We start from the raw sequence: 21690 nt of genomic DNA on the forward strand, positions 1-21690 counted from the left end.
AACCCGCAGTCCAACGCCGCTGTCTGCAGCTTCTACCTGCCATTCCCGCTCATCCCAGCCCCACTGTGCCTGCCGCGGGCTCCCGCCCAATCAGCCCCGATCAGGAGAGGCTTGAGCTCCCACAGCTGCACTCACCAGACATGAGCCCTGTATTGGGCGCCCTCCCAAGGGGAGTGGCCTGCGGGATTGGGCTGAAACAGGCTCTCTGACATCCCCCTAGGGGGTCATGCGAGAGGGTACAGGCCAGGCTGAGGGATCCCACCGGTGCACGATCAGGCCATGGAGGGACCATGGGAGGGCTCCAGGGCATGTCCAGCCCATCTCGCTCAGTCCTAATTGGCCAAACCCCAGCAGCAAGCTAACCTACCAGTCAGAGCATCTGTCCCCTGGTGGTCAGTGCACGTCATAACGAGCAGTTGAACAGCCTTAGTATATCATTAGCATATTACGCTTTGACTGGTTGTTCGGTTGTTCTGCCGTTCGGTCTATTTGCATATTACCCTTTTATTATATAGGATGAATCAATGAATACTGAGCTTACTCTTGAGTTAAATCCCAGTTATGTTCACACCTACTTCTGCTACTGTTTATACTTGTATGCTTGATTTGGGGGACATATGGCAGGACTTTACATTTGTCCCTATTAAACTTCATGTTGTTAAAATATCAAGTCTTTGAACATTTTCAGATGTCTTTATTGATTGTTTAGAGAGAGAGGAGGGGAGTAGGGAGAGATAGAAACATTGGTGAGAGAGAACCTTATATCGGTTGCCTCATGCACACCCCCTACTGGGTATCAAGCCCACAACCTGGGCATCTGCCTTGACCATGAATCAAACTGGTGACTTTTTGGTTCATGGGTCAATGTTCAACAACTAAGCAACACCAGCTGGGCAACATTTTCATATCATTTTAGATACTATTTTAGTCATTTAATGTATTGTCTCTCCCTCTCAACATCATGTAGATTTTTTCCTTTGTGCCATCAATACACTCATCTGAGTATTTAGACAGAATATATTACACTCATGTTCATATTAAAATATTCATAAGAGCTTATGGCTGAAAGTATTTTAATTAATTATAAATTAATCACATTTCCCCAGCAGTGCATTTTATTAACTGTCTCTAAGAATATCTATTTTTTATTCAATAATTTCTAAATTATAAAAATATTTTTCCTAAATATCACCCAATTGGAATAATTAAATTTAAAACACAGTTAGAATTTTATGAACTTTTTAGTGGCATCAGCATCTGAAATAAAATTGAGAAACATGAAACTAATGTAAACTGGAAACAGACTCAGACCCTATGGAGCTAACCTTTTCATCACCAAAAAATTAACTGAGGAAGTTAAACAGTCCCAAGGCATGTAAGACAGGACAATTGAGAGAATTAGCAAGAAGCTTGCCATCAAGAGCTGAACAATTTTAGTCATCCAATTTTGTGCATCAGAAAGAGTTTCAATTGTGTACTATAAAATTAATGAATAAAAGATTTCCCAGTTGTGAGAGCTAAAGGACTAGTAATAAGCCAAGTATATTATTAAATGAAATATTTCAAGAAAAATGAAAGTTTCTTAAAATGTCATCATAATTCCTTGGCAAATTGCATACTCCAAAAGTTATTAAACAAAGATGGTAAAAGTAAAAGGAAATAAAAAATAATACTTTGAATTGTGATCTCACATTTTAGAAAAAATATAATAACTGGAATATCTCAGTGAATATCATGTCACTTTAGTGAGAGAATATAATTTTTAAAATTTACATTGGCTATTTTACATTTACTGATTTGAGAAAACACCTTTAAGTTTATTTTTATATATTTTGAGACAGGTTCCAACCTGTTGCCTTCCAGTTTTGTGTAGTCTCTGGGAATCGAAAGTTTTTTTAATGATATCTGCCAGATAATCTCATCAATTTTAAGATACTTTAAAGTTCTCTTTTTAAAACTGAAAGTTCCCTAGCGTATTGTTGACAAAATTAGACAGAAGTCAGATATTATGATTTTTATACTTAACATTTCTCTTCACATCATTGGAAGAAAAATTTAATAGATATATACATAAATATAATCTAACTATTATCAAAAGTAGTGGAATAAAAGTAGCACATATGTCAAATCAATAGGACAGCCTAAGATTGCATATACATGGCACAAGTTACAGAAATTTGTTGTAGTCATGCAAAATATATGTTCTATTTATGTTAATACTGATGTAACTATTTTCATAACTCATTTCAACTAATCAAAGTAAGACTCCTTCAAAAAGAATTCTAAGTAGTTAGGTATCAATTTGAAGAAAAGACACTGAGATGTTCTCTCATTTTTTCTGGTTATTAAATGTAGTGCCTACATACTATAGGAAATTTGGGAAACAGAAAAAATGCAAAAAGAAGAAAATTAAAATCAATAATAATTTCACCACTGAGATTTTTTAAAATTAATATTTTGATATAGTTTCTCCTGATTTTTTCTAACTTTTTAAAGTAAATATAAATATAAATATATTTTTTATAAAATATGAAAATTTTAAATATATCAAACACCTACTAACCAAAATGAACAAATGTTAATTATTTTCATATTTGAGTTAGATTTTTTAATTAAAGATGTAAAACACTGTAGCTCAATGAGAAGTCATCTGTCCTCCCTCCTAATCTTATTCCAATCCCCCCTCCTAATCTTATTCCAATCCCTCCCTCCTAGTCTGATTTCAACCCCAGGGCAATTACTACTTTGAATTTGGTGTGCATCTATTCCACATATCACTATTTTCTACTGCATAAATATGTTTTGTAAATACATAGCAATGAATTGTCAATAACTGCTTTTTCAGTCAATAGTGTTTGCAAGATCTAGCCATCTTCATAAAAATATAAATAATTTATTTTTATTGTTGCATACTATACCAATATATGACTTTATTATTATTTGGTTATCTATTCCTTATGCTGTTGTTTATTTGGATCATAACCAAATTTTTATTTTTATTAATTATTCTACAATGAAATATTTCTACAATAAGATTTTTCTATATTTCAGATCATTTTAGTAGGACAGTTGCCTAAAAGTAGATATGAATGTTTTCAAGACATGAGAAGCATATTTGAAAATTTTTTCCTTAAAAATAACACTAATTTATATTCCCCAAAGTAGTTTATGTGAGTGCTTAGCTCACCAGCATTAAATACAACAAGCCATTCTTGAGTTAATTCATTCATTTTTAATGGAAACAATTGACTTTGGGATGAAATTAAGTAGCATGAAAAAAGGCAATTTATGTGTTAGGTTGGGTGTAAGCATTTAGTTTAATTCCAAGATCCACTTTAATACGGTCTATTAATCATGAAATGCCATTTCATCATCTTTAAGTTGTGGTTTTTGTTTCAGAAAGGTTATATGTTGATCTGCTAAATATATTTCATCTCTGCTATTATTAGGAAGTTGCTGAAATTTCTTCTGTGGTACATTTTATTTTAATATCCAGTAATAAGTATATTATCTTTTTTTAAAAGCCAGCATATGATTTACTTTATTTATAAGGTATTTGTGATCACCAGCATTCTTTATTATTTCAGGACTAGAGGCCCAGTGCATGAAATGTGTGCACTCCAGGAAGGGTTCTTTCAGCCCAGCCTGTGCCTTCTCACACTCCAGGAGCCCCATGATCCATCACCCCCACAGAGGGAGGCTCCGCCCACCTGCCACAGTCCATCGGTTGGTGGCCTGGGCCTCTCTCTTTGGAGCAATCATGGAGCCCCCCAATTGATCGATCGCCCTGCTGGCCTGTGGCCTGGGCCTCCTTCTGCAGGGTGATCATGGGGCGATGGACAGGCCCCCGACCAATCGCATCGCACCCACCTTGGCTGGCCTGGCACCAGTGAGTGTCATAGCGTGGTTGTCCAGAAGGTCGTCCTGACAGTCGTTCTGCTGTTCAGTTGTTCGATCGATTTGCATATTATCCTTTTATTATTATAGATTTCAATTGTAAGCTGTAATATGATGGCATCTTTGAAGCCAGAAGACCTGAGAAACAATCCTAGCTATAGTTTTACAAACTTTATCAAATCATTCTCATTTTCCCCAGGAAATAATGATAAGACCCTTCATTCATAAAGTGGGATGATTATTACCTTATTAAGGTATAAAATAAATCCAAATGAGAAATTTTGAAATAAAGTAGAAACATAGGTTGGCATTAGTTATCCCTTTTCAAGTAGTCAGAGGTGCATAGGGTCTCCAGTAGAGCCCAGTAGAGCCCAGTGTTAGAGATATTTTAGAGGAAAAAATGTTCAGCTTCATCTGCCACTTTGTCTGACACAGCCAATGAAGCAAGTTACACAGTACGTCAAAGGCTACCCAAATCATTAGATGCCAAGCCTTATGTTCCCACTGCATCCTCTTCTGCCCACACATGAAGATTTCATGATACATAGGCTTATAATCTGAATTTTGTCAATGCCTGGAATCCCTTCAGAAATCTTAAACTCCTAACTTCTGTTCTCTCCTAATTTTTTTTTAATTTGTCTCATTCTTTCAATCTCTCATTCCTACTAGTCTTCTTTGACCTCATGAAAAACTGAATTATCTTGTTTTTTCTGTCTTTTCCCCCTAGACTGTCAGTCTCCCAGTTGGCTCCCCAAAGAATTAAAATAATTATCATTGATGGAGCTATTTTGATTGACTTTGGCTTCCTCTTTAATTCCCCTTAAATGACTCAGTATATACCATAGGCCCCAAGTGTTATATGTATCAAAATTCTTGCCCCTTTCTGCTCAACAGATCATCTTAATCCCTACTTCATCAAGAAAATTTGAGCCTGGTCAGCATGGCTCAGTGGTTGAGCATCAACCTATGAACCAGGAGGACAAGGTTGGATTTTTAGCCGGGTCAGGTTGCAGGCTCAACCTCTAGTGGGGGGCATGCAGGAGGCAACTGATCAATGATTCTCTCTCATCATTGATGTTTCTCTCTCTCTCTCTCTCTCTCTCTCTCTCTCTCTCACACTCTCTCTCTCTCTCTCTCTCTCTCTCCCTTCCTCTCTGAAATCAATTAAAAAATATAGTTATATTGTTTTATTTTAAAAGAAAATTTGAGGCCTTCGGACATGCTCTCTCTCAACTTCAGTCCCCTCCCATACAAAATGCCCATCTACATCCACACCATCCTTACCATCTTCCCTTGAACTTCAGGTGTCTCACTTCTTTTCAAGGCCAGCACCTTCTCTTGTGCTATCAGTCTCATCTTTTTTTCTTGTTTTTCGGAATTTACTCCATTAATTTTATACTATCTTATGTCTTTAATCTTTCCCTCTTTGCTAGTGTTTTTCTATCAACTTTCTTTTCCCTTGACTTCCTCAATTTCTTTCCAGCCCCTCAGCTTTTCTCTTTTCATCCAAACTTTACGAAGAATATTCTGTCTGCGTTGTGCCCATTTATTTGCCTCTTATCTTCAACTCTATATAATATAGTTATAGCATGAAACAGTTATCACTGAGGTTACCAGTGTCCTACTATTTCCGAAACTGAGTGGACATCTTCAGTCTTTTATTTCACTGGACACCTCTCCTTGGTGTGTGACACTTGTATTCACTTTCTTATTCTTAACCCAACTCTACTTGATGGATTCTAGTAACCCCTTACTCTCCCGGACTCCATAACTTTTTGCCTTTTTCTATAGGTTGCTCTTCCTGTTTTCAGCTCTCAAGTGTTAGTGTTCCCCAGAGTTAATTTCTCAGTGAACTGCATTTCTGATACCCTTCACATTCCCCTTAGGGAGTTTGTCCACAGGGTTTCCATTTCCACAAAATAATGTCATATCCTTAACTCAGACTTATTCTCTAAGCTTCAAATTTTATAGCCAATTGATTCCTTGACATCTCCACCCATGTCTCACATAAACCTAAAGCTAATGATGATTTAAATTGAATTCAGTCTCTCCCACATATCTGCTTCTACCTCAATATTTTGCATCTTCATTTTGTTGGCACCACCACATGCTGGGAAGCTAGAAGACATACATGACCTACTCTTTCATTCCCATATCCCGTCACCAAGTCCAACAGTTTTCATCTTCTAAATGTTTCCTGAACCCAACTTTTTCTCTTTATTCATCATCTCTTTCATTATTAGCCCTAGTAAGTTTTGGGTGTTTTTTTTTCCTTTCCTTTTTTCCACTAGAATAAAGTGATATATATACATATGATACCTATCTGCCAAAATCACTTCCTAATAAACATCTTTTAGTGGTGTTCCTTCACCCATACAACAGAGTCCTATCTCCCTAACAAAACACGAGGCTTCCATAGACTCCATCTGTAAACATGGGGAATTGAAACCTACCACACCATTCTTTTGACTTTGTTTCTTAAATGCTGAGTCTGACTACTATGTAGCTTGTAGATAAATAGCATGTTTGCATAAGAATCCTAGGAACTAACTTCAAAATATACAGATTCTGACCTTCAGTCATCCCAGTTCCAGGAGATTTGCTGACCTTTGACCCTAAAACCAGGATGACAAAAACCAGTATAACACACACCAGACCATCACTTAGCCTCTAAGATCTAAGTGACAGTGGGAATATTTTCCTACACAGAGAAATCTCCCACATGTGCTCATGCCTCTGATTCCGCAGTAGAGTGCCATGCTCTGACTTTAGGTTTTGATCCTTGTTATAAAGGAAATTTATCCCAGGAATAGTCCCACATTCTATTGCAATTGCTGGCTAAAGGCATCCCATAATATCTCCCCAGTTGTCCTGGAAGTCTCAGAAGCTCTTTTAATGTGTCATAGACATATGCATAACTCCTACTGATCCACAATTGCCAATATTCTAATCATAACATTAATATAATTCCACTCTTTTCCACTAGTACACTGTAAAATACACTGGCTTTCTTAAGTCTCAAGTTTTATTAAACTGTAGTTGAGTCTTATTTCAGGGATAATTCTTTCAGTTGGAAGAGATAAAAAATCTGATTTCAGGTATGGCTTAATTTCAGACTAATATGATGTCATCGGGATCCATCTTTTAATTCAAACAGGCTCTCCCCTACTTCATGCTGGAAGTTCCAGGGCTGTACCCTTCCAGTTTTGAATCCATCAGGGAAAACCAAATGTCTTTTCAAAGAAGGCCCATTCAAAGAATTATCTGCTCTGAAGGGATCATGTTCCCATCTTTGAGCCAATCCCTGGTGTCAGGTGAATATGCACTAATTAGCTTAGGATTTAGCCACTCCTCTGGAACAGTAAAAAGGAATTAACTCCAAGGGAAGCATGCAGCCTTATAGTTGGGGAACAGATCATTTCTAAAGAGAAATCAGGAAAATGTCATCACAAATCAAGAAATGATGCTGGCAGCAATAGCAACCTCTGTCCTCTCTATTCAGCCTGCTTCCCAGGAGAGAGAATTTAGAGACAGCTTTTTTTGGTAACTAAAGTGTTTTCTTATGTGCCATGTGTTACACCTTGGTTATATTCTCTCTCTCCTTTTTCTGAACTTCTCTACATTATTCTTTCCTCCCATGTGCTATCTTGTGTTCTCATTATTTATATACATTCATCTCCCCAATTAAATTATTAGCTATGTCAAGGCAGGAATGAAGTCTGAATAACTGTGGATTCTGATTTGTACCTTTCCTATAGTAGGCATCTCCACAACAAATAATTATTTGTTGATAAATGAAGAGATAAGAAATGAGTGGGTCTTGGTGTGGTCCTCTTTGGATTCCTCTTGTTTGGGACTCTGTGCTTCCTGGACTTGTAAGTCTATTTCTTTCACCAGGTAGGGGAAGTTTTCTGCCATTATTTCTTTAAATAGGTTTTCAATATCTTGCTCTCTCTCTTCTTCTGGCACCCCCATAATTCGGATGTTGGTACACTTGAAGTTGTCTCAGAGGCCCCTTTCAATATTTTCATATTTTTGGATTATTTTTTCTTTTTGCTCTTCTGGTTGGGTATTTTTTGCTTCCTTGTATTTCAAATCATTGATTTGATTCTCGGGATCCTCTAGTCTACTGTTGAATACCTGTATATTGTTCTTTATTTCAGTCAGTGTATGCTTAATTTCTGACTGGTCCACACCAAAGCACATCATAATAAAAATGCAAAGGGCAAAAGACAAAGAGAGAACCTTAAAAGCAGCAAGAGAAAAACAGTTAGTTACCTACAAGGAAGTGTCCATACAACTGTCAGCTGATTTCTTAACAGAAACTATGCAGGCCAGAAGGGAGTGGCAAGAAATATTCAAAGTGATGAATAGCAAGAACCTACAACCAAGATTACTCTACCCAGCAAAGCTATTATTTAGAATTGAAGGTCAGATAAAGAGCTTCACAGATAAGAAAAAGCTAAAGGAGTTCATCACCACCAAACCAGTATTATATGAAATGCTGAAGGGTATTTTTGAAGAAGAAGAAGAAGGAGAAGAAGAAGAAGAAGAAGAAGAAGAAGAAGAAGAAGAAGAAGAAGAAGAAGAAGAAGGCGGAGGAGGAGGAGGAGGAGGAGGAGGAGGAGGAGGAAGAAGAGGAGGAGGAGGAGGAGGAGGTAAAGATAAAAAATATGAACAACAAAGTGACAACAAATACATATCTATCAATAATTGAATCTAAAAATCAAATGAATAAAAAATCTAATGAACAGAAAAACCTAGACTGAGAGAAACCAAGATGGCGGCATAGGTAAACACCTGAAATTGCTGCCTCACACAACCACTTCAAAAATACAACTAAAAGACAAAACGGACATCATCCAGAACCACAGGAAGGCTGGCTGAGTGGAAATTATACAACTATAAGGAAAGAGAAAAGTACACTGAGACTCAGAGGAGGTGCGGAAGTAAAGTGCAGAGGTAAGGAGGCCCACGCGGAAAGGGCTGGCAACTGTGGACACGGTTGTCTTTTTCAATTGGGAGGGAATCTCAAGCTCCTGACTGCTCTGAACTTCAGTTCTGGGTGAGTCTCTGGGGACCCAGACTCATATGGGGAGAAACTGGACTGTCTGGCATCGGGCGGAACTCAAGGGCAGCTTTCTCTCAGAGGTGCTTGCAGAGATTACCACGGGACACTGAGACCCGGGGTCTCTTAGGGCAGGGCTGAGGATCAACCATAGCTGTTTGCTCCACCCTGTTGATTCCCTGAGACCCTGCCCCACCCAAGCTGTGTGCAGAGGCTTTTGCATATGAATGGCCTGGCCCTTTGCAATCTAAAATTACCTAACAAACTGCAGCTGGGTCAGATAGACCCAGAACATCCAAAAGAAGGCCCAAGGACTCACAGCAGCTTGCATTGCTTCACAGCTGGGCCTCATCTGGGCACCTCCAAACCCCAAACAAAGAAGAGGAATCTTCAGATCTCTCCATAGCTCCTGCTGGGTAGCCTCAGGCAGAGGCTAAATTAGCATCTCCTTAGAGATCCAAGAGCCAGTGTACCCAGTGGTCAGAGTGGGACCATCCAGATTACAACTCCTCAGATCCATAAGGGACACACTCAGGGGGCAGACTCAGTGAGCACCAAAGCCCCACTGAAGCAAGTCTTGCCCTATAAGGGTGTCTTCAGCACAGAAGTTCTCCTACCGTAGACACAGCTGATTCTCACAGACAATTGGCCTAGAGGTCAATTCCTCCCAGTGATACCTACAACAATTAAGGCTTAACAACAACAAGACTGTGCACAAAGCCCACAAAGGGGTGCACCAAGAGTGTCTACCTCAGGTAATTGGGGAGGCTGAGCCACTGGGCCCTATAGGACACCGAGCACAGAAAGCCACTCTATCAACACAGGGAAGCAGCCAAAAGGCAGAGACAAAGAAACAGGTCACAAATGACAGAAATGGAGGAAAGCACACTACTGGATATGGAGTTCAAAACCACACTTCTAAGGTTTTTCAAGAATTTTCTAGAAACCGCCGATAAATTTATTGAGACCCTTGATAAATCTAGTGAGACCCTCAAGGATATGAAAAAGGACCAACTAGAAATTAAGCATACACTGACTGAAATAAAAAATATTATACAGAGATCCAACAGCAGACCAAAAGATCCCAAGAATCAAGTGAAAGATTTGAAATACGAAGAAGCAAAAAACACCCAACCGGAAAAACAAAAAGAAAAAAGAATCCAAAGATATGAAGGTAGTGTAAGGAGGCTCTTGGACAACTTCAAGCATACCAGAATCTGAATTATGGGGGTGCCAGAAGAAGAGAGAGAGCAAGATATTGAAAATCTATTTGAAGAAATAATGACAGAAAACTTCCTTTACCTGGTGAAAGAAATAGACTTACAAGTCCAGGATGCACAGAGAACCCCAAACAAAAGGAATCCAAAGAGGACCACACCAAGACACATCATAATTAAAATGCCAAGAGCAAAATACAAAGAGAGAATCTTAAAAGCAGCAAGAGAAAAACAGCTAGTTACCTACAAGGAAGTGTCCATACAACTGTCAGCTGATTTCTCAATAGAAACTATGCAGGCCAGAAGGGAGTGGCAAGAAATATTCAAAGTGATGAATAGCAAGAACCTACAACCAAGATTACTTTATCCAGCAAAGCTATCATTCAGAATTGAAGGTCAGATAAACAGCTTCACAGATAAGAAAAAGCTAAAGGAGTTCATCACCACCAAACCAGTATTATATGAAATGCTGAAAGGTATCCTTTAAGAAGAGGAAGAAGAAGAAAAAGTTAAAGATAAAAAATATTAATAACAAATACATATCTATCAATAAGTGAATCTAAAAATCAAGTGAATAAATAATCTTATGAACAGAATAAACTGGTGAATATAATAGAATCAGGGGCATAGAAAGGGAGTGGACTGACAATTCTTGGGGGGAAAGGGGTATGGGGGTGTGGGAAGAGACTGGAAAAAAATCATACACCTATGGATGAGGACAGTGGGGGGGTTGAGATAAGGGCAGAGGGTGGGGTGGGAACCAGGTGGAGGGGAGCTATGGGGGGAAAAAAGAGGAACAACTGTAATAATCTGAACAATAAAGATGTAATTTTTAAAAAATCTAATGAACAGAATAAACTGGTGGATGGAATAGAATCAGGGGCATGGAAATGGAATAGACTGATGATTCTCAAAGAGAAGTGGGTGCGGAAAATGATTAGTCAAAGATCTTATATGCATGTAGGCAATACCTATGGACACAGACAATAGGGTGACGAGGGCCTGGGGTGGGGTGGGAACCCGGTGGAGGGGAGTTATGGGGGGGGAAAAGAGGAACATCTGTAATAATCTCAACAATAAAGATTAATTTAAAAAAATGAGTGGGTCTTATTCATATTGTCATCATCTCATGGTAATGTAATTCCTGGAGGGGGGTATATAAGGCACTAACACATATGATAAAAACCTACTGTGTGTCAGGTACTGTGGCAAACAATGGGGATATGAGGTTGTAATGATTAAAAAACAAACATTGTTCTGCCCTTCAAAAGCTTATCTATATATATAAAATCCCAGCAACTGGACTGGCAGAACAACCAGAACAACTGGAACAACCAATGGCTATGATGCGCACTGAGGCAGCCAACCAGCCTGATCTGTGCCCCGATCCCCGCCCCCTGGCCGACCCTGCTCCCAATTAGCCCCCAACACCCCAATTGAGGGCAGGACTAGCCAGCCAACTTCCCACAGCCCCTCCCCTTGGCCGGCACCACACCCTGCCGCCCCCCCACCCAATCAGGAGCCAACCGCTCATGACCCCTCCCCCCGCCAGCCTGGCCCAATGGGCCCCCATCAGGGTGGGCCACCAGACCCCACCTGTGCACAAATTCATGCACCAGGCCTCTAGTACTCTAATAAAGAAATAATGCACTTATTTAATAGAGTGTAATAAATGCTCCAAATGATAATTATAGGGTGTTAAAGGAGAATACATTTTTATTTTTTTTAGAATTCAGGTAAGCAGTTTGCTTAAATAAAAAATGCAATTGTCTGTGTATTAAGAACTAGAATGTGAGCCCAGCCAGTGTGGCTAAGTGGTTGAGCATCAGCCTATGAACCAGGAGATCACGGTTCGATTCCCAGTCAGGGCACATGTCTGAGTTGTAGGCCCAATCCTCATCATTTTCTCTCTCCCTCTCCCTGAAATCAATAAAAAATATTTTTTTTAAAAAAAAAGAGCTAGTATGTGAAACACACAACTCTCCTGGGTAGAAGAGGCAATTTCATACTGATACCCAGCAGCATGTTTTTTAGAGGTCATTCTGATTGTTTTCAGATTAATTCTAGGTTGGCTAACTCGGGGACCACCAGTTTTGCTAAAGGTTTGTTAAATTTGGAATTTCTTAGAGGATTAAAATTAGATTCCCAAATATAAGTTCCAGACCAAGAAATTATATCTTATACTGTAATAAGAAAAGACTAATTTGGTTTCTTCTCCTCTTTCCTTTCTCCCCACTTCTCTCCCAGCCTGAAGTTCTGGATCAAATACAAAATTTAAGGGAGTTGTGGATGGATAATAATGCATTGCAAGTGCTACCTGGGGTATGTAAGTTTTTGTTATACCATGTTGTCCAGCATCTGTGTTATATACTAACTGCAATTGAAGATACTCTTAAATCTCAGTGTTTGCATTTCAAAGTAGTAACACATTTGTTAGGAGTGTTCAGTTACCAAGTGTTTCTCAGTAACTTGTTTTTGAGTATTTCATGTACCCTTTGTGGCTGTTACAGGTATGTAAAATGTATGAAAGACTTCTCTTGTTCTCTTAGGAGTATATTTGTCATCTCTTTCTGCATGTGTTATTTTTAAATTTTATATTGTTATATTGTAAAAACAGAAATGCCACATACAATACCAACTCTTTGTTTTGTGCAATCATCCTTATTCTTCTTGGTAATTAGATCATGGTTTCTGATCATATTGTTAGATCTCTTCCACAAAATAAAAAAATCTTTCTTAGTTCAGGTGATATTTAGTAAAACCCATTTGAATTTTTTTTAAATGGCAAGGATTATACGGTGTAACAACAGAAAGTAAAATTATAGTCAAATTTTTCCCTCAATTAATGGGCTGTCCAGTGTCTCCTGAGCAGATTTGCCAATCAACTCATTTAGTGTGACTATTCCTTCTTTTTCCATCCAGTGAAAGAATGACTTTCCATAAAACATTGCCTCTGCCTATCACAATGCATACATTCAAATAAGCATATGTAGGCTGGCCAGCATGGCTCAGTGGTTGAGCATCCACCTATGAACCAGGAGGTCACAGTTCTCTTCTGATTCCTGGTCAGGGCACATGCCTGGGCTGCAGGCTCAATCCCCAGGTGTGCAGAAGGCAGCCAATCAATGATTCTCTCTCATCATTGATGTTTCTATCTCCCCCCCCCCGCTTCCTCTCTAAAATCAACAAAAATATATTTTTAAAATAAGCATGTGTACACACACACAGCAGCCACAAGGCTCCCAGTGGTGATAGCCAATTCCAAACTTCCTCCATTAGGCTAATTAGCCAGGGCAGAAGATTCATAATCCTTCTTCCACCACTGAGATTTAGCTGCACGTTCCCGAAGCCAATTTTATTCCTCTTTTGAATTGACATTGAAAATTTCTTTAAATGATTACAAAAGCAACAGGAACAAGAAGCTTATTCTCTTTTGAACAAGCCTGAGACCACATAAATGAGAAAATCTGGCAAAAGATTAGGGGGAAAATGCTTTCTTTTCTTATCGAAAAAATACACTTCTGCCATCATCGCAGACACAAACCAAAAAAGCATGCATATCTTCTAGTTATTGAGTTATTCAAAAACCATTTACAAATACACCCGTCTGAACCAGAAACCATCCTAATGTCAAGGTTACAAAGATAATATATTCAATGATTTTGAATATATTTGTTTGAGGCACTCACTCACACATAACAGAGAGAAAGATCTGGATTCCACTACACACAGTACAGCCTGATTTGTGCCATATTGAAGGTATGTAGACATCCTGGGGCAACACAGGTAAGATCCTCATCAATTTCCTGTGCAAGATCGAGGAATCAAGATGTTTCTACATGTTTCTTCAATGTGTTTATTTATTTATTCAAAAACACACAGCATTTATCATGGGCTAGGCATCTATCTAGGTGTTTTACAAATACTGACTCATTGAATCCTCATAATAACTATGAAATTGGGTTTTTACCATCCCCTTGTTATAGATGAGGATACTGAAATGGAAAGAGTAAGTAACTAAGTGACTGGCCCAAGGTCACACAGCCGGTAAATGGTGGAACTGTAATTCGCACCAACTCCCCAGGCTGTTGTTCACTATGATGTTCCAAGTTTTATCGCTAGAGAATTAGTAGAAGGTACAAATGAGAATTAGGTTTATCTTGCTTTTCACAATCTTTACATTCCCAAAATCTGATCTTGCAAACCAATTCAGAACTCAAATCCCTTAGTAAGCTTATTATTTAAATGGCAAGGTAATATGAAATCTGTAAAACAAATAATGCTGCTTAATTTGTCTGTTTCAATAGATTTTTTTTTGTATACTAACAACTTTAAGCAGATCTCATACATTAGCGAGTACACTTGAATTTCACATTTTGCTATACTCCTTGTGGAAATACCCCACAACTCCCCTGTCAAACAGGTGTGGCTTTCTCATGTCAGTGCTGGCAAACAGCTGTTACACAATTACCTAGAAGCACATGACTTTGAAAGACTAATCTTGAATGTGGTTTTCAGCCTATGTGTCTGTCTCACAGAATGATTAATCCTAAAAATTTAGTGTCATAAGACACAGGAATAAAAGCAAGTTTATTTTATTATTAGTTCATCTATCATAATACGTTAAGGTAATGTACTTTTTAAATAATTGTAGAAGCCCGGGCTATCATTTTTCCACTGTAGTTTTCATACATCAGAGAAGAAAATAGATAATGATGAAAAATTGTTCTTCTATATAACTGTCTTGTGACCATCACTCTGAGATCAATCAACCAAAATATGACTAGACAATGTATTGAGTCCACATTTATTTTTAAACAAATTTCAATATCTTGTTTTGCTTGTGATGGCTTCTGCTCTTCCCATTTGCTCTCCACTGTTCACCATGGCCTCACTGTCCAGAGGGCTGTTGGAGGGACATTCCATATCCTCAAGGACTCTGAGATACTGGGACTCAAGACCTCTTTCACTCTAAGATACTATTGCCTTTATAAGGTGCTCGAGAGTGAGAGTTTAGAAAAATTAAAAAGAAACGCCAAAGAATTATTTTGTTTTGCTTTTTTAAAAAGATGTTTAGAAACTTTAAACCAAAATATTGAGTTGTCCTAGAGATAGCAATGAAAGAAGCTTCAAAAAGGAAGTTTCTCATAATAAAGGAACAAAAGATACACACACACAAACACATACATCATTTTTCCCTTGCTCACCAGAAGAGAAGAATGAGATAAGGCAACATAATAGTTCCTTGGGGTGGAAAGCTGTAAGTAAAGTGACAGTATTTTTCCAAATGACATATTGCTAGGCATGGGGAGAAGCTCAGCTCTCTGGCCTGACTCACCCAAAGTACTCAGTTCCTAGTCTGGCACGTATTAACCTACTCCCTGACTTTGTTCCCACTGTTGGGAGTGGAGGGAGCAGGGCTAGAGCCATAGTGCTGTGTTACTTTGGGAGTTAGAGGGCAGAACTGCCAATATAATCAATAGGCTTTGTAGTGAGTAACCCAATAAAGGTGAGTTTAAGTTTAGCTCTACCCCTTATTAATGGGGTAACCTTGGAAGGTTACTTGCAGTCGATGCTGCATCACCCGCCTGGAATGAAGAGCTTACTCTCTTTCCCCAGCTTCTGGGAATACTGCTTGCAGCTCCCCACCCTCTTCAGGAACTGCCTTCAGCTGAAGAGAACCTCCTCACCCAGGGTCACACCCCTATTCTGGGAGACCTCCATCCAATGACCAATCCATGCAGGGGTGCAAAAGCCTGGCCCCTTCACCCCACTCAGGACAACTTTAAGGCAATTCCCACTTCAGTGCTCCTTAAAGGGTCAGCTGAAAACTTCCTCAAGACTTGATCACAGCCCAACTTCTTCATCTGTCCAGTCCTACGTCCTTCCTTACCTCTTTCTTCCCACTGTTATTGATTCTAAGAACACTCTCTCATAAACTCCTCTTTGTCTCTGCTTCCCAGGGAACCCAATGGGTAACGTTCCTGAACCTCTAAGCTTTAATGTGAGTGAAAGGGCAGATTCTGGCTCAGTAGGTCTAGAGTGGGTCTAAGCGTCCAAATTACAGACAAGCCCCCAGGTGGCGCCAGTGCTGCTGGTCTGTGAAGCACATTTTGAGTGGCAAGAATATAAAGTATTAAATCAAATAATAAATATAAAGTACTTAGCACAGTGCCAGCTGTGAGCTTGTGTTTGTAATAAATTTTTTTCTGTATTTGGTTATTTATACTTTCTCAAATAAGTAGACACACTATAGTAAAGTGTACACAGGTAGAGACTAAGCAGATGAACCACTGAACACTGGTATGTGTGAGACATTTATTTGCAAGACATGCCCTTAAAGACAAGGTAAATTAAGACTTTCATCTTGCTTGAAGTCCTATTGTCCATTGTCTCAACCAAGCCATTACTGTTCGCTTTCTGCCCAAGGTATGAATTGATTCCTCCCCCGTGCTCAGCGATCAGTTACTCAATCATTCCACTTCGACATCTTTCTTGAGCCCATTGCCTCTTCATCCTCACTTCTGCATGAATTCAGGTCCCTCTCACCTCCTCCGCTAAACTGCTTCCAGATCTTCCTAATGAGTCACTCTGACTCCAGTCACGAATCTTCTCCTTACAATTCCCTGAAGTTATTATTTCAAAGCGCAAGTCCAGTCATGTCATTTTTCATCTGAAAAGCCCTGACCGGCTTTCCGTGCCTGTTAGATAGAGTGCATATCTCCCCGCGTAACATGTAAGACCTTTGAACAGCTGGCTTCTTATCATCCTAACTTCATCACGATATGCTGTCACTTTGAATTTCTCACCTTCCGCAAACATGCCGTGCTTTCTCACACTCCTCTGGGAATGTATGTGCTGTTCTCTCTTCCATGTACGGGTTCTTCTCTTCTTGACGGGCAGTGTCTTCCAGGAAATTTACAGGACTATGCTTCTGTGGCATTCCCTACATGCTTTTTTCAGTGCCATATCGCAGGGTATGATAATCATTTGTTTATTTGATGGTTTCCTTCATTACTCTGAGCTCCTTCATGATAAAGACTTTGTCTGTATGATGACCAGTCTCTCCCCATCCTTAGCTGACTTGTCATGGTTGTTCTCTGGTATATAACACAAGCCCTAACTCACAGTAGATCCTCAAAAAGTATTGTTAAGTGAACAAAATATTGAATCCGCTTAGTATAAAGTCCAAAACACCGTGTAAAACCTTTCTTATGCATTTGAAATTTTAAGAATCAACATGTCAACATATGATGCTCTGGTAGCAACTTCATGTTATTTAATTCAGTGGCAACTTTGAGATTATTGCTGTGTGTGTTTTTAACTGCTGTATTGAGATATAATTCACGTACCATAAAATTCGCCCATTTAAAGAATGCAATTCATTGGTTTTTAGAACACTCATATAGATGTGGAGTCATCACCAAAATCTAAATTTAGAACATTTCCATTTCCTCTAAAAGAAACCCTGACACCATTAGCAGTCACTCCCACTCCCTTCTTCCCCCAGCCTCTAGCAACCCTAATCTACTCCCTATAAGTCAGTCTATTCTGGATAGCCATATAATGGAATCATACAATGGGTGGACTTTTGTGACTAGCATCTTTCATTGCATATGTTTTCAAGGTTCATACATTTTGTAGCATGTATCAGTAATTTTTTTATAAATAATATTTCAACATGCAGATATACCACATTGTATTTATCTATTTGCCAGTTAATGGACAGTTGGATTGTGTCCACTTTTTGGCTATTGTGAATGATACTGCTTCGAACATTCGTGTTTTTGTGTAGACATATGTTTCATTCTTGAATACATACCTAGGGATTACTGAATCATATAGAAACTCTAATTTAACATTTCAAAGAACTGCCAAACTGTTTTTTCCAAAGTGGCTGCACCATTTTATGTTTCTACTAGCGATGTATAAACGTTACAGTTTCTGCACATTCTTGCCAACACTTGTTATTGTTGTAGCTTCTTTTAAAATTAATTTAATTTGTGGTTTTTACAACTTTAAAATGTCTTTTGAAAGTTTCTCAGCTAACCCTGAGTTTATGCAATGTCATCAAGTCTATAGGGAAGTTAAAGATGTTGGTGTACCTGGATATGTCAAAAAACAGAATAGAAACAGTGGACATGGACATTTCCGGATGTGAAGCCCTTGAGGACCTCTTACTGTCATCCAATATGTTGCAACAGTTGCCGGACTCTATAGGTGAGAATATATTTTGCCATAAATGTTTGTCAAATATGTAATTTTCTTTCTTGGCAGTATAGTTTGTCTGTAGATGTGGGGAATATACTGTTAGCTTGATATTAATAAATTAGCAAGTTCATTATTCAAGATGATAAAATAGTATTTTACTGTTATCTTAAAATGAGATGGTAACTCGTTATCAAATTCAAGAAGGCTCTCTTATGAAAATGATCTTACTAAATTGATATATTTAAATTTTTTCAGGTCTCCTAACTGAAAATGTTATTGTAAGGAGTATATATATCTTAGATTTAGAGTAATTTTATTACAGTAGCTTCTATTTACATAGTGTAGCTATAATCTAGTTTTGATACTATTGTAACATTGCTGTGATCTAGAAATAACATAAATATACGATAAATATAAAATATCTTTATTTTATTTTCTATTATTTTAAAAAGACATATTGTCTTTTACATGCTGAGATTCATGAGGGCAGATAATTTGTTAGTATATATTAAGCACTCAATCTACTTTTGTTTTAAATTTTTATATTAATAGAATAATAAAAGAATCTAATTTAAATAATGAGTAAATTTTTTGCATAGATATCTTGCTATTATTTATGAGAGAACTCATCAAGTAGGGTAATCATCAAATAACTTAACTTTGGAATATGGTTTTTAACACTCTGAATTAAACATGTCATATGTTCTGGAACTTATTAATCCTTCTGAAAATTAAGTCACAACTGAGGCAGCCTGGTTGAAGGGAAGCTAGAAGACAAGGTAGTTCCCAAATTATTCTTTAGTATCCTATTACTTCCATGTTCAGGCTAATTGAGAATGTAATTTTAACAAGACAGGATAGCTTTTCTTTTCCTTCTCAATTTGATGACTTTTTTATTTATATAATCACATACTTTATAACAATACTAGAGGCCCTGTGCACAAAATTCATGCATGGGGGCGGCGGGGGGGCGGGGCGTCCCTCAGCCCAGCCTGTACCCTCTCCAATCCGGGACCCCTCGGGAAATGTCCAACTGCTGGTTTAGGCAGTTGGACATCCCTCTCTCAATCCGGGACCATTGGCTTCTAACCGCTCACCTGCCTGCCTGATCGCCCCTAACCACTTTGCCTGTTTGCCTGATGCCCCTAACTGCTCCCCTGCCTGCCTGGTCGCCCCTAACTGCCTCTGCCTGCCAGCCTCGTCATCCCTAACTGCCCTCCCCTGCCAGCCTGGTTGCCCTACCTGCCCTCCCCTGCTGGCCTGGTCACCCCTAAATGCCCTCCCCTGCTGGCTGGTCACCCCTAACTGCTCTCCCCTGCCAGCCTGATCACCCCTAACTGCCTCTGCCTTGGCCCCCGCCACCATAGCTTTTTCCGGAAGGACATCTGGATGGATGTCCAGTCTAATTAGCATATTACCCTTTTATTAGTATAGATTTCTCCAATCTGCTCTGATCTGCTCTGTCATAAGACTTATCTGAGTGCTTTATTAAACACTTACACATTTCCACACTCTCACTCTGAAAATTCTGATTCAGTAAGTTTGTGATAGCCCTCTAATCTGTATGTTTATTAAACATCCTAAATCAAACTTATGATCAAGCAAGTTTAGGAAATATTCTTTTGTGCAATAGAAGGTAAGGTAGTATAATGGTAAAAAGAGCATTCTCCAGTCAAGATACACTCCTACTCAAACACCACTCCATACCTCTTCAAAGACATAATGAGAATAGAAAAAAAACTCATATCATTACTGCCTCGTTGATACCAAGAACTATACCTGGTATATGGTAAGTGCTCCTCAGATATTCAGAAAATAAAATAATTTAGACATACTTAAGAAGAATGAACATCTACCTTAACCTGAGATAGAATAAAAACATACCAGTAACCCCAGGCCTGAGAGACTCCAGACCTCAAACAGCAGTAGCAGACTTACATTCCTTTCCTGCTGTGAAAAAAAAAAAAGACCTTAAACCTAACAAGGGAACTCAAATTTACAGGAGATTGAAGAAGGAACCCCTTATCTGTGAAGAGAGACTGCTGCAAAAACCTACAGCTAATATGTGAAGCTAGGGTGGAAGGCAAGAACATATAAAGATTCACTGCTGGAAACTGTGGCTAGTCACAAGCTGGTTTAGACTAGATTTGCAATATCCACATGGGATGAGAACACCGTGTTGCTAATGTAAGACCTAGTTCTGAACTCCAGAAACATGAGGGTCAGGTGGAGATAATCATGAAACTGCCAGACAGGCAGGGGTGAGCATAGATAATGAGAATACATTCACCCTCACAAATGAGCATGTAAATCAAAAGAAATTTAAGCTAATATTATTATGGCAATTCGAATATTCAAACAAGTAAGAAAGTTTACCCAAGGGAAACTGAAGTCATCAAGCAATATAAAAAAAAAGAGTTTAAGTATGTTTAGATCTTCAAATAGATAAAAGGAAGAAAAATGTTTGTCTCAAAATAATAACTTATAAAAACAGAAGCTATGACTAAGAACAGGTAGTTGTTTTAAAAAAAATAACCAATTAGAAATCCTGGAAATAAAAATATCACATAAAGAAATAAAATATGTTGTAATCATTTGTTTAAACTATCTTCCTTTAAGAAAGTAGGCTAGGAAATTAGCAGTTCCAATTCTGGCTTTTGTGCTAGCTGTGTGACCTTGAAGAATAAATGAATTAATCTATGTAACATTGCTTGCAATAATACCTGGAACATAGTAAGTACTCAATATTAGCTGTTATAATAGTATAATTATTATTATAATCTTAGATTGAGTTAGTGCACAGTATTTAGGCTTTTAAAATTCTATTACATGTGTATAAATTTCATGTAAATATCAGCTATAGTATTAAATAAATTACATTAATATTTAAATATATTTACTACTAATTATATGTTAATAGCTAAAATCATGGTAAAAGGCCTCCTTTTTCTTTCTCTTTAGTACTTCCTAGTTTGGAGTATAGGATAAAGAGGTTGGGACTTGGGGAAGGGTGCCAGTAGAAGGCAAAGAATAAGATGAAATACTTTTGGTTCCTGTAAGGTAGACAAGGAGAGTCCAAGCAGATGTGATATAGAAATGCAGTGAAGGAATTATCTGCCAGAGGAAAATAATGAGTAGCAATGATGGTGAGGCCACTGGCCTAATACCATTCCAAGGGCAATCAGGTGCCTACAAAAGCTCCAGTATCTGTCCAAGAAGCGCCTCTTGGATGGAATATATGAGTGACAAAGTAACCACATCACAAATGAGTGAGGTTCCAATCCACCAACATGGAAC

General features: G+C 38.4%; 1 protein-coding gene across 1 annotated transcript in view; it reads left to right on the top strand.

Moving 5' to 3' along the window:
* LRRC7 (leucine rich repeat containing 7) overlaps positions 1 to 21690 on the top strand; it is a 307069-nt gene that overhangs the window by 159304 nt on the left and 126075 nt on the right. The window contains exons 7-8 of the mRNA XM_023762876.1: positions 12430 to 12504; positions 18258 to 18402. Of these exons, the coding sequence (XP_023618644.1) occupies positions 12430 to 12504; positions 18258 to 18402 (220 nt within the window). The remainder of the gene's footprint in view (positions 1 to 12429; positions 12505 to 18257; positions 18403 to 21690) is intronic.

This window comes from Myotis lucifugus, unplaced genomic scaffold, assembly GCF_000147115.1.
Source record: "Myotis lucifugus unplaced genomic scaffold, Myoluc2.0 scaffold_265, whole genome shotgun sequence".
Classification (NCBI taxonomy): Eukaryota; Metazoa; Chordata; class Mammalia; order Chiroptera; family Vespertilionidae; genus Myotis; species Myotis lucifugus.